The 13,885-nt window shown below is 38.4% G+C and overlaps 1 protein-coding gene across 2 annotated transcripts; it reads right to left on the reverse strand.

Annotated features, from left to right (window-relative positions):
* Positions 1-920: 920 nt before the first annotated feature.
* otud3 (OTU deubiquitinase 3) lies at positions 921-10,810 on the reverse strand. Of its 2 annotated transcripts, none has more exons than XM_086067496.1 (6): positions 10,718-10,810; positions 9,796-10,015; positions 8,080-8,228; positions 6,105-6,217; positions 5,868-5,990; positions 921-1,620 (listed from the first exon to the last, which is right to left on the reverse strand). In XM_086067496.1, the coding sequence occupies exons 2-6, from the start codon at positions 9,999-10,001 to the stop codon at positions 1,462-1,464; spliced, it is 750 nt and encodes a 249-aa protein (XP_085923622.1). In that variant the 5' UTR covers positions 10,002-10,015; positions 10,718-10,810; the 3' UTR covers positions 921-1,461. The 2 variants fall into 2 exon arrangements, with proteins under 2 accessions (XP_085923622.1, XP_085923623.1); XM_086067497.1 differs by having other exon boundaries at positions 9,796-10,018.
* Between the last annotated feature and the right edge of the window lie 3,075 nt (positions 10,811-13,885).

Consider the following 13,885-nt stretch of genomic DNA (forward strand, 5'->3'; position numbering starts at 1 on the left):
AGTTACAGCTCCACTGTCGCAAAACTCCAATGTTGGGCTGGTGGGCCTTATGCAATTGAAATAAAAGGAATCCCGATTGTAGTGACAGGTTTGCTCTATATTATTTATTTGGTTGTTGCTAACAACTATGAGATTAATTTTTCAAAAAGAATTTCCAGTTTAATACATTTTGTAGAAACTTAATTTGGACGTACGCCACCATTGTTATTTACGTCGCAACGCATTCAGTGCGTAGTGACTTAGAATGGCGGTTCGCTCTCTGCCGAGCAATGTGAAACGCCTATTAAAACAAAACAAAAACAAGGTAAGCCTCAAACATGCGATCGGGAGAGTCACCCTCCCCTGCACCGTGCTCTCGTCATTCATCAGATGCATTCAAGAGTTTTGAACGGAGGCTTACCTTGCTTTCTTTATAGGAATTTCATATTGCTCGCGGCAGAGAGCGTCACTACGCACTCTGAATGCGTTGCGACGTAAATAACAATGGCGGCGTACGTCCAAATAAAGTTTCTACAAACTGTATTAAACTGGAAATGATTTTGGAAAAAATAATCTCATAGTTACGTTAGTAACAACCAAATAAATGATATAGAGCAAACTTGTCATTACAGTCCTTTCCTTTTAACTGTTTCCATGCATAATGCAGAGAGGCATAGAAGTGGATGTACTTAGAAATGAAAAACACAAAACCTTTTTGTGACTTCTGCCATTCAGCTCCGTTTTGAGAACAGTTAAATTGAGGCCAAAGTGGGATTTAAGCATTTTCATAAGCAATGAAGAGCTTCATATATGGATTTTAAGTTTTTTTTTTTTTAACTCCCATCTGACCACATTGCCAACCATGAAGTCAGTCCACTTAAGGGTTACCTAACCTTCACAGATGGACAAACTGGAAGAAAAAAGTCACATTAACCAGTATGTAGCCTAATAAAGCATTGAACAACAAACTGCTTTTATTTTATTTTTGTTAACGGCCAACCTTGGTAGTTATTTATATAGTTTGGTTATTTTTACAACATTTGGCAACCAATTAAGCAATGCTTTTATATCTCTATGAATGCCAAAAATGAGATGGATGAATAAATAAATAATGGATGACAAATGATTATGTGGAATCTGCATTTAGAGTACAAGTCCTTGTCAACGGGGTGCATAACAGTTTGTGGTCTGACTCGTTTTTCTTCCTTTGGTCAGGAAAATCAAAGTGAATTAAGTCAGTGGCAAAATGAACGAAAAAATGCTTCATGAAATAATTGTATGTTAACCACACACCTGCAAATCAGGTATTGAACTTGACGTGAACGCAAGAACACTCAAGATGAGGTCTGTCCCGAGTTTGCAGGCACTTAATGTTTGTCGCAAAGTCACCCTCTGGGACTGTTGAGTTAAATTTGTACAAATTCCTGTGGGAAATCCTCCTTCACCTGGCAGCAGTCATTTGTCTTTGTCCATGTGGCAGACTCATATACTGAGTGTGTTAAGGGCTGGTATTAAAGTGACAGCCTCCGGTAGATTCTGGTTCTGGTCCCCTCTGTTGTTGAGGACTTTGTGTCGATTTCGTTCCTCTTGACGCCGCTTCTTCTCTTGTCGCTTGTCCTCTTTTCTCTGCTTGTTGGACACCTGACAATGACAGAAACATTTGGTTTGAAGTCGCTAATGTGTCTCGCAGCACAGGGAAAGGCTGGAAAATGTTGAATGTTAAAGGTCTCACAGTAAGAAAATGCACTTAAGTGGGGTTTTCCGTCAATAATATGCATCCTCGGCCTGTCTACAATCCAACCAGGTATGAAAAAAGTCAGTCTGCGACCTCTTTAGCTTTCTCCTCCTTTCTAAAATGTGTGCTTCAAACGGGTAGATTAAACTTCCGTGACTTGGTGACGTCAACAAGACACGGAAGTGCACTCGACCCCGCCCCCTCGGGTTAGTGGCACCACCTCTGGTAAAGGTTTGTCGCACCCACAGAAATTCAAGAAGCTTTTTTTACCTGCTCACATACGCTCCATGGAGAACAATTGGGGAAACAACGATCAGGAAAAAGTGGTTGCTTCCTTCGAGTCTTTGAGAAGACAGTGGATCAAAATTTTTTTTTTGAAGGACGTGTACCGACAGCATTTCTCAAAGAACTGTTTTGTTAGTGAAAGCCTGTTCAGAGCTGGATTTGCAACCATAATGGATCGGTCCCAACGGTGTGTGACATGACTGCAAACGCGAAAGATGTAAGTTTAACATCTTATTTGGCTTTAGCCTTCCTTCCTATCCTTTCAATTAGAGATGTGCCATATCATACCTTCTACCATATTACCGGTGTATTTTTAGTGCCTAAAGTGGGAGTTACATTTGTCGTGTTTGGTTACAAGAGGTCAGATATGATAAAGCTTTGATACAATCCGTTGTGTTTTTTTTGCCGTGACTGGCAACTCGCCACCTAGTTGACGTGAGTTTGTGATGCTAACCGGCCGCTAAGTGTTGTGTTACTCATAACCGGTTATAAATGCTTAGAAACATTCACAGCAAATCAGAGACTTTCACAGCAAAATAACGCTTGCAGGAGAGTTGCCGGTTACGGCAAAATAACACTACAACATACTGTCCTTAGTAACGTTATGCTAATTTTATTTACGGTAAAACGTTATGCCACTTTTCCACATATTAAAATAGTTCTCAAATGTTTAAAAAAAACATGTCTGTCTGGCTCAAAATGGTACGGTTGTACCACGCTGCTTTACTTGCCAATGCCGCAGAGTCGTTTCCATTCACAACATTAGCATACGGCTACCGGAGCCGAAATCACAGCCCCGTCGAGAGAGAAGGGTATGGCCTAGGCGTGGTGCAACTATTTACATCAATAGGACACACCCCTAAAACAGGCTGTTTTGAACAGAGCGTTTTTCGGCTGATTTAAGGACAGCAAAAATGTTAGATCAAGTCAATTTTAACGAATGCATGTCACAAACATATCTTTTACACATTTTAGAACTATTTTAAGTATGTGGAAAAGTTGAATAAAATGAGACCTTTAAACAATCAGTCGTCTGGCCCCACCCATCTTGTGCCTCTAATTTGATTGACAAGACTCTAAAATGTCACCGGTAACAAAAATCAGTTTTTATTTTGATACCAAGCTTCGATTTGAGGAATTCCAAAATGGCGCGCGCCCCCAAACCTTTTCTGTGTCCCATTTTACAGGGCTGGACCCTAAGAATGACGTCTTCATGAATATGCAGAACTGTCCGCTTACCCACCAGAACCATCAAACTTCTTTTTATCAGCAGGTCATTAAAAGCTATAAAGTACAATTGATGACCATTGCCTGGCTTTCATGAGCTAAAACTTCGAAGACAATCCGGGTTCCATAATTTCTGGTACAAGTCCGCTAAAAGACCTTATTCAAAGATCAGGCAACTATAGCTTTGAATTTAGTTGGAAGATGGCTATTAAATAAGTACATGTTTGTTGCAGACACTTAGATGTCTTCCATGTTTACATGGTTTATGGTGGCTGCATTCAGGTAGAACGGGTTCTCCTTATCAACTGAAGAACACACTAGTGTTCCTTCCTGGTAATGTAGAACAAACTTCATCAAAAGTGCTTTCTCATTATTTCTTGCATATTTGTCATTCTTATTACCTGTCCTTTGCAAAAGTTCCTTGCAGCCAATGAGACAAATGTAATCTCTGAATCTGCATTCTTTGGTTCTCGATGGAGGCTAGTATCATATTGTCATATTCCGAGGATGTCGGTGAAGTTTTTTCTCGTCTGTCTCGCTCTGACCATCCTCAAATTCCTGCTGCTGGCCCTGCAAGTTCCGCGAGCGGCACAAGTAAAACGACATCAGCACCTCACTGACTAAAGGAGAAAATGTATTTCTTTGGGATCGTCTGGTGGAATCTTTTTAGGCTAGTGTGCCAGCCAATACTTTTGATGAGCGTCACTGCCGATGGTTTGTTTGTATTTAAAAATGTGACCATTGAATAGAGTCATTTATGTAACATGGGTTCATGATTGTGTGTACATGCTAGATGCATGGTGTTGGTTCATTAGGGTCCTTTCGGTATTAAGTGCTTTTCCGCCATCTACATGCGACAAACTAAGGCTGGGTATGGATTCTAATTTCCTCAATCGATTTGATTTTGATTCACAAGAGTTCGATTCGATTTTTCCCAATTTGTTTCGATCCGCTTCAATTCAATCGATATTGATTAATTGTGGAACATCAATTATTTTTTAAATCAAGGGAATGATTAAAAACTCCACAGGCAAATTCCATATTAAATTTGGCAGAGGCCGTAACTGGTTAAATTATTTAGTTTATTAATGAAAGTAACAAAATCCAAACACAATCTGCTTCTTCCTCTGGTCGTTGAATCGGTGGAGGCTGTTGTCAGTGGATCTCACTCTGCTTCATCTATCCTTCCTTCCTTTCCTCAGTCTCCCTAATTTGTTGGAATTTAGAGGTTTCTGGGGTTGGTGAAAGATTCTGGTTGGTAACCTGGTGGGTAGTAGGTGATGACTGGTTGGTGCTGGATTTCACTTTTCTTTCTTTTCTTTGATCCTTCCTCGGGTCTCCTGACAACTTCACGATTCTAGCGGGATTCTGAAGTATTCGGTTTACGTGAACGGTATGGGATTTTTAATAGGTTTTAGTTGAATTAATGAGCACACACTCACACGCACGCAAATATGCACACAAACACCAGCACACGCAGATACAAAAAAAAGGGGAAAAAAGCGCAATGATGATGACATGTCGATAATCACTTATGTGTTACACAAACATTGACATTAGCAAGGATGACATGGAAATATTTCCTAAATTCGAATTAAATAATTGTAAAATAAAAATTCTGAATGGTCTTTAAGTTCAATAAGTCAGGTCTTTCATCAATGTAAGAAAACACTTTTAAATTCATGTGAACAATACATTTCAAGAAAACAGTAAGATACAAAAAAAAGGCCTTTCAAATTTTCTTATGAAATTATGGGGGGGAAAAGTGATATTAAAATAATCGATTCATGGTTTTATGAATCGATATCAGGCTCAAAGAGAAAAATCGATTCGATAGATTGTTAAATTTTTTAAAACCAGGCCCTATGACAAACCCATTTTAGGGTGGAGTCTATTATTTTTGCTATTCGCAGATTGGTTCGGTTCAGAGTTTACTGTAATCACTCAATTGATTACTTTGATCGCAAAGGAGGGAAAACGCTCAAATGTAGCCCAATTGTCAGTTTTCATGTAATTTACCAGTACAATGAAGCAACCAAATGAACATTTAACATACATACCGGCAGTTGTTAAAAGACATTACTCCCACATCACAAATAAACAATTTGATTAACTGACTAATGTCACAGGGTTTTTTTTCTGCATGCATACATTTACTTCCATATTGATTAGAAAAGCTGCCGGAAATAAAATAAAATACGGTAGGACAAAAGTCTTCCTCAACTGTACCTGATAATTGGTCTGCTTATGTTGCAAATCAGGTAAGAGTGGGGAGTGAGGTTTCCAAGCCTAGGACAGTCTGCAAAGTCTGCTTTGTATTATTTGTGCTTGTTAAATTGTTACAAAACAATTTATTTTTGAGAATACATGTACTGTATTTCATTGTAGGGGGGGGGGGGTAGCACTTTAATTAGGATTATCTACATTCTCAAATACATGTTGAATACTTGAAATAATATCTCCTCAGTGAAAGCGGTATAGAAAATGGACTGATAAAATAACGAGTTTAAGATACCTTAATTATCAGTCAAAAAATTTAATTAATAATGTGAAATATTGAAACTGGTCAAACTGCTCCTGGTGCTATTCAGGATGAATAAGATAGTCATAGTACACTTCATTCCCTGCGCCCAATATATACCTGAATGCGTAGCTGACCACGGCTCTCTGAGTTGTCACCGATACGCCTCACACTGTCGTAATGATCCCCGTAGCGGTACGCAATGTGTAGTTCTCTACACATCTGCTTTTCTGTGCCGTTAATCTGTCAGCAAAAACAAAAATGAGAAATCAAAAGAGTAAAGGTTGTTTTTGCATAAGTATTGGTTGATTCAGGTTGTTAAAAAAAAAGGGTGAAAAAAAACAGTCATAGCCTCACCTCCCAAAGTGCCGTGTTCAGCTGATGGATGACCACTTTCACCTGCTGACTCCGAGCAAAAGCCACGATTGCGTCATTGCCTGCAAAAGTTCCAGGCTGTGCCAGGTTGGATACTAGGCATGAAAGGAACAAACAGGTTGTCTTTTCACAAAATGCAAGGTTTCCCAAATTTTGGACCAAAATTGGTTATGTGTCAGTTAATGCACATGCACAGAAATTGAAACTTGTTTCTTAGCTGCTCTGTTTGTTTCCTAAAAGTGTAAATAGCTTTAAAGATTTTATCCTTCTGAACACACTGCACGACATGAACAAATAATCTTAGTTTTGCTGCCATGCTTATCAGTGCAAATTTGTGGCATAGTTAAGTCTTAGTTCACCTGCATTTGTCCCTGTTTTCAAGTGTAAAAGCAGAAGTTTGAAAATGTCTTACTTGCAGTAAACAACAGGATAATCTTTCTTCTCTCATGAAAGACTACAGAAATCAGAGAATAATTTCTGTTGAGAAGCTGAAATCAAGAGGATTTGGCCACCCAAAATGGCTCCAAATTATTACTTGAATATTGAAATACTTGTTGAATAATTGGGGGGGGGGGGGTCGCCGATTAAAATAAATATACTGTAAAGGTAAAATGTTCCTAATCATCACGCAGGCACACAATGATTTATCAAAAGGTTTTTGCTTCATGTTTGTTGCATTTACTTCGATCTATTTTAGTCAGCTTGGGTCACAGTGCGGAACACAATGTCAAACATGGTTTTTATACCACATCTGCCTCACAGTCAAAAGTTGTGGGTTTGAATTTCAGCTTGTTCTCTTTGGAGTTTGCATGTTCCTCTTGTGCTTGTGTGGAATTCCTCTGAGTACTCAAACTTACTTCCACATTCCAAAAACATACATATTAGCATAAATCAGTGATGGTCAACTTCATGGAAGGGGTCACAAGGGCCCCACACTTCCGAACCAGATGGCTGGTAAAACCCAAAAAATATATATATATTAGGAACAAAATATGTATATATGTGCAAAATATGTGCTCTTATTCTTAATATATTTCTCAAAGCATGTGTGTTAGATCCAGCCTTCAACAACAAAAGGTTTAAACAATCAAAAATAGCCACATTCTGTGATCCCCACCCCCTCCCGATGCAAAGGGCTCTCGTGCATAAAAATTAGCTTTCAAGGATGGCACAAAACTGCTGAACAGCAAACCAACATTAATTGCAAGAACTTTGTCTTTCTTTTTTTCACAAAAAAATTAACTCACTCAATTTTCTTAATACTATCGAGTACAGTACTATGTTTGTTCTGCGTGTCATTCCAAATCCACAAAAAGATTATTAGGCCTACTCATGTTCTAGTACAGGGCAGTATAAGACCCTGTGAAAGTGAAACTACGCCATGACTGCCATCTAGTGATGAATGGTGATATTTCAACTTAAAACTATACAGTGCTATTTGCAGGGGATATGGACTAGGTTGGCCAGAGAATGGCAAATTTCCGTATGTATTGATACTGATAAACTTTCAATTTACAGGATCCCTACCCCGAATACCCCCCCCCCCAAAAAAAGGGGGAAAATAAATAAATGAAAAACATCTGCGAATAAGTGAAAAATAAGTATTCAGTGGTCCATTGTAGTAGAGGAAACATGTTTATAATCGCCCCCTAGCCCCACCCCACACAATGTTTTTAAATTAATAAATGATGTTTTGGCATTATTTTTGTGGACAATGAATCAAGCAAGGGTCCACTCAGAGTGTGGTTGCGAGCCGCCAGTTGCCCGTACCAAGCTTGATTGAGAACAACTGCCCATCAGTGTGAATGTGAGTGTAAATGCTTATTTGTCTCCTCTATGTGCCCTGTGATTCATTGGAGACGAGCCCATGGGGTAACCTGCCTCTCACATCTTGAGTTTGGGAAACCCTGACTTAACATCAAATGTGACAGTGTTAACGACGGGGTAATTTTCTTACAGTGCTCCGTGAAGGGAATATCGTCCTCTACAAAGGGTTCAAAGTCTTGTCGATGGGACATCATATACTGGACGGTCTCCTGACGTAGCTCCAGGTGAGATCGGGAATGACCCTCTAACTGGTCCCCGAGAGCTCTGAACAAGCAGTTCCTGCAGGTAACATTTTGACAAAGTAAGAAATAGGAAAGTACAGATGCTGAGGTACCTCGATTTACAAGGGTCACAAAATCATGATGTTTTTATTTTATTTTAAATCAGAGCTCTTGCTCAGCCAGTTTTTTTTGTCTTGCAAGCGCTAAATTATGGCAGCCAACTTCACGACAATTCCAATTATAACCAGACTATGTGCAATTTCTGTAGAAATTGCGTGTGCTGAAAGCTGAATGCTTATGAAGTAAATTGAAAGATAAATGATGTGAAAATTAGAAAGTATTAATTGTAGTTGAAAGAAAAAGTATTAAAAAGAACACTTGAACCCAGGAGGTGTGAATTTTTGAAGCAAGTTGAAATTTATATGGAAACATTTTATTTGAAAGTACCCTTCATTCATTTAGATGGAAAAGTGGAAGTATGATAGTCAGTTGGTATAGATGTAATTCCCTTAGCATAAGGGGAGTGGAAAGTGGAACTTATAAAAAGTTTAATGTCAGTCCCATTGAAAATGAATGGGAAAAAGTTGATATTTAACGTTATATTGTGTGAGTACTGTAAGTAATGTGGATTCAGACGCTAAATACCCCGGAAGGCGTGAATTTTTGAAGCAAGTGTAGTTTGAGTGTAAATCGGATGTATTATGTGGGAGTTATTGAGGAGAATAAAATGCTATAAGTAAGAATAAAGAATCTCAATAACATATGTGGAAATGCTGGAAGCAGTTGTTCAACAGTTGTTCAACAATGACGTCAAGCTGTTTATTGCCATTTCTAGTTCAAGTTTAGTGTCAAATCAAACAAATAAATTACATATTGACACATAACTGTCTGATGAAAATCTACTCATATTTCTGCAGTTTACTGAGCAGCTGTGACCGTCTTCTTCATGTATTATACTGCCCCATGTTGGCCAAAGTGTGCACACCAAGAGGAGCCACACAATGAATGCATAACATCATGATGCACAAACTGTTTAACTCATAACATTCTATTGTAATCATGTTATTTATTTATTTGATATGAAGTACAACATTGTAGTGTGCTATTTTTCGTGTGAAAAAATATGTTATGCACAATTTTGTTGCTATTTTATGGGGGGCTGGAACAGAGGGAAAGATGATTTGAGATATGCATTTACAAGCAACGTCAATCAACAAATATGGAAAGGCACCACTCTGTTTTCAGATGCAGGGAGTAAAATTAAAACAAGCAAATATTTTTTTTTTTAATTACAGATACCTAAAAATCTACTTGAGTACAATAATGAAGTACTTTCCACCACTGGTGGACAAACATAATTGCAAAGGATGCAGCACAGGACCACCCATCCTCAAGATCCCGTCGGACCCACAATTGTGGTGTCCTTCAGCAAGACACTTATACCCTGAACAGCTCCCCTGGCGCTAAGTCGCTCAATGCTCCAGTGTATTGCCACTATCAGTATGTGTTTATTCAATACGGTGATGGTTATTTAACACATCACAAGACATTATTCATGAAAAGGCATGTAAGCATTCATAACAAACAAGATGATTTTTTTGTCTTCTATATATTCAGCAACTTACCCATCACCGGGGACTTCTCTCAGCTTCAGCCCCATTGCCTGCAGCTGAGTGGAGAAACTGAGAAACTCTGCTCTGTCATCATCATCCTGAGGAAGATTCTTACGGGCCTTAGCGAGGGCCCGGCGCGCTGACCGCTCGTCTCGCTTTCGTTCCAGTTCACTCTTTTTGTTGCTCCGCGAAGGCTTGGCTGTATGTTTCGTTGACATGTTATGTGACAGCCCTGCTAGACCAGTCACAGAAGTACAGAAATTAAGGTGGGGCTATGGCAACAAGCAATGAAAACAAACTGATTGCTGAGACAAACCTAAAACAAATTACATAAATCTGGATATCTATATAATAAATTGCAGTTTGCACTTCATTCTTCTAAAGATCTTGAAATGCAAAGAACAACTGATATAGGAAAAATGATTTTTTTAATAAATGCATAGATGGATGGATATTATAAAAATAAATGAACTTCATTAAAACATTTAAAACGATCGAATGCACCATACATAAAAAAAATACATCAACAGCAAAAGTAATTTCAAATTCAAAAATAAATAAATCCAGCTACATTAATAAATAAATACGTGTGGTGAGATGGTTTGCTTCCATTTATTTCTTAGGTATTAAAATTAACAGAAGCATATTTGTTGAAAGTTTTTTTTGCCTCATTAAAAATCTTTTTCAACAAGCTGAACATTTTTTTAAAGCATGGACATTTTGTTCAATAAATATAAACGCCACAAGGGTTGATAAGAAACGATAACTGGTAATGTTGGGTAAAGTCACGCGTTCAAACGCATCAACTTTCACAGCTTATGCTAGCAGCTAAGCACATGACGGCTCGTGATTACGTAACAAATCATTGAAAAGCAAACTTACTCCGAAAGACGAACAAATGGAGGATTACACACAGTTTGTAATAGTTACTTACTTGAACTCGATTCAGTTGTAAAATGCGTTTGTGTTCAAAGAGTGAGATAATGATGTTCCGCATACGTCACTCCAAATGTTTGTTTGCCTCCGCATACGTCACCCGGAAGTAAAGCAAATCTAAAATGCTTTCGCTTCAAGAAAAAAAAATGCTGTAGTCAAATTCAGCAAATTCCATTTTTGATTCTTTATTATCAGTGCAATCCATTAATTACAGTTTTCATTGTTACTTTGTTTTTTTTTATATTATAATTCATATATTGTAGACACTCAAGGCAGTCAAAAAGGAGAGACCGTTTATTAATTTAAGAGGTAAATAAAATAAAATAAAAAATAGCAGCCCACCTTCTGCTGTTCTCAGCTCTTAGCAAATCTACTCGTCACCTTGATGACTCCACACAGTTGGAGAATGTGATGTGGAGGAGGCGTGGGCTGAGAAGCAATAGACCGAATGTTTACTAAATCAAATTCACAGTGAGACAAGAGCATAAAAACTGCATCAGAAGAATGCTGCACGGCTACACACAGTGAGGTATCTAAAGGAGCATTGCGTGGAAGCAGCTGTCATAGCATCAGGGCCACCCATGCATGTGCTGCAATGAACGTTGGCCACCTGAGTGGAACAGGATAGCAGTCAGCCGAGTGCTGGCAAACCATCCTTACATTTGTCCGTATACATGCTGTGTGAGTGAGCCTAAAAATAACAGCTTGACAGCCTAAGCGGGTTATATATCAATGTATGTGACTCGTCTACTCTATATAACACATAAAAGTTCATTTTACAGGCCTACCTAGTGGCTAAACTAAAAAAAGGGTGGACAGATTGGACTGCCAATATATAACACAAGAAATTACACAAAAAGCAGACTTGCTGTGGTGAAGTGGGATTTGTTTTCACAGTTCCAGCAGTGGAGCATTGGCCATTTCATATATAAAAGACAAAAATAATTTTTGTAAATGCAGAGATTAAGATTTAGTGTGACTTAAACATGTAACCGTTAAATTATTTTTCTCAATCAACTTTACTTTGACAATATAAGTTCAGTCTATTTTGCCATTTACCTTCCAAAGAAATGCACATTAAGTTCATTGAAGACTATATTGTGAGTGAGTATTGTAAGTGTGAATGTTTTTTAGTCTGCCTTGTGACAGGAGTGACCACTCCAAGGCGTACTCTGCCTGCCACTGAAAAAGTCAACTGAGGTAGTTCAAGATGGCATAGTGCAAAAAATGAATCATAGCATTTCTCATCTCATTTTGTTGACACTTCTGATCTGCATCTTGGTGGCACTGTCAATATTGCTTTTTTTCTGAAAAATGTAAACTCACCCTTCTGTGCCAATCAAAAGAGGGAGAGGAGGTTCAGCCAAATAAATTAACGACTGTAGAATGAGAGTTAGGTGTGCCTTTGGGAGGCGGTACCTACGAGGTTGGCATGTGACATTGACGACAAACAACCTTTCACACTCCCTACTAATTGTTAGTATCACAATGAAAGAGATACAACAATCTAGATAGTTGTAAACAGCACTGTATTTAACAGCAGGGGTCACCAACTTTTTAGAAGCTGGAGCTCCTTCTTGGGTTCTCATTAATGAGACAGGCTACCAGTACACGACTGAATTAAAAAATGTGCTCAAATTACCTTTAATGATGGTATTATTAGGGCCCGGCAGATTTCATTAGCCAATATTAGCTATTTTAAAATAATCAAAAATTGTCACAAAAAAATCTGCCTTTTTTCAAATTATTGAGACAAAGATACCATTATTCAAACATCCCTCTATGAAAATAACTGGTGGAAAAATATGCCTATTTTTGAAGTTTGTCCCTCTCTGTTGTATGGTTAAACGAATACTCAAGGACAAAATATTGTAAAAAAGCAATTCTGTCTGCACGACATATCTCTATTGTAAGTGCTAAAGGGACTGCAACGTGAAAAATCAACTTTTTGGAGCTTTAGCCATGTTAAAATGCTAATTCCTCACCAAAAACATCGCCGAAGTGGTGTTTTCCTCCATTCGCCCCTCTATTCTCGCAGTTGGCGTGATGTCACGATGACGTCATCTCACGTAGCAACGTGTCGTCCATTTTGAAAAGGGGGCACACACAGGTAAACATCGTTCTAGGCCATTCTGCTCTCCAAGCACCAGCCCCTCCCAACCTGACAAAACAAGCTGTTGGAACTTTTTGACGTCATTAGGTGCAGCCCCGACCCCGCACCGCCTCTGCGGGCTAAACGCACGCCCACTTTCTCTGAGACCTCCATCGGATAGTGACAAAAGCAGCCTTTATCAATAAACATTCTGTCCAAATGAATTCAAAGCAATCAATTATCCTTCACATTTGCAATGCCAAAGTGCACTGACAATTGGCTGTCTTAAAATCCCAGAAAGGGTTCTGGCTGACACTTACGTAAACTACAAGTAAAACTTTTTGCGGAATTGAACCTAACTGAATGAATGATGTAGTGGTGAGCTTGCTCACCCTGTAAGGTCTCTGGTTCAAGACAAACTCAGGATTTTGTCTGTTTTTTCTCTTCTTTTCTTTCTCCCCTCCTCCTCCACTGCGATTTCTTGCGGCAAGGAGCCATTTTGTTTCAAATGTTTATTGAAGAATTGAACATCCATCCAATTTGGCCACACAGCGCTCCTTGGCTTGTAGCTGGCTCGGACGAGACGGACGCAGCAACCACACGGGAAGAGGCGGGGTTTTACTGAACCGGGCGTTTTACTTTCGCATTAGAAAAATAGCCAGCAAAACACCTAATATTTCATAAAAAATTACACCGGCATGGTGTCAAAGGTAAGATCTAATCATATGCCTATAGTTAACTGTGGAACTGCTTACAATTATTTGATGTAATCTCTTTAGGAAGCAAATTTATTTTATTTTATTTTTATTTTATTTTTAACTAAGCAGCCGATTTATCTGAATTTTATTCTACCAAATTTCAGAATTAGCAGACTAAGAAAAAAATCCATATTGGTTGTACCCATTATTAACAATTAACAATATTCATTTATGTGAGGACACTGACCGCACGCATGTTAATGATTTCCCATAATAATTGGGAAACAGATAAATATAATAGTATACAATAAATAATATAATACAATATAATTGAAAACAACAACATTTTGTTTAAATATCTGCCAGTGTTCACATT

This window comes from Leptonotus elevatus, chromosome 2, assembly GCF_054856555.1.
Source record: "Leptonotus elevatus isolate MCC_2025b chromosome 2, RoL_Lele_1.0, whole genome shotgun sequence".
In the NCBI taxonomy this organism is placed as follows: Eukaryota; Metazoa; Chordata; class Actinopteri; order Syngnathiformes; family Syngnathidae; genus Leptonotus; species Leptonotus elevatus.

Excerpts from the sequence above, each read along its gene's own strand:
- otud3 (XM_086067496.1), bottom strand. The coding sequence starts at position 10,001 with ATGTCAACGAAACATACAGCCAAGCCTTCGCGGAGCAACAAAAAGAGT. Across the intron at positions 5,991-6,104 it reads TGAACACGGCACTTTGGGAG|ATTAACGGCACAGAAAAGCA; the intron begins GTGAGGCTATGA and ends TTTTGCTGACAG. Across the intron at positions 1,621-5,867 it reads GTGGTCAGCTACGCATTCAG|GTGTCCAACAAGCAGAGAAA; the intron begins GTATATATTGGG and ends TGTCATTGTCAG.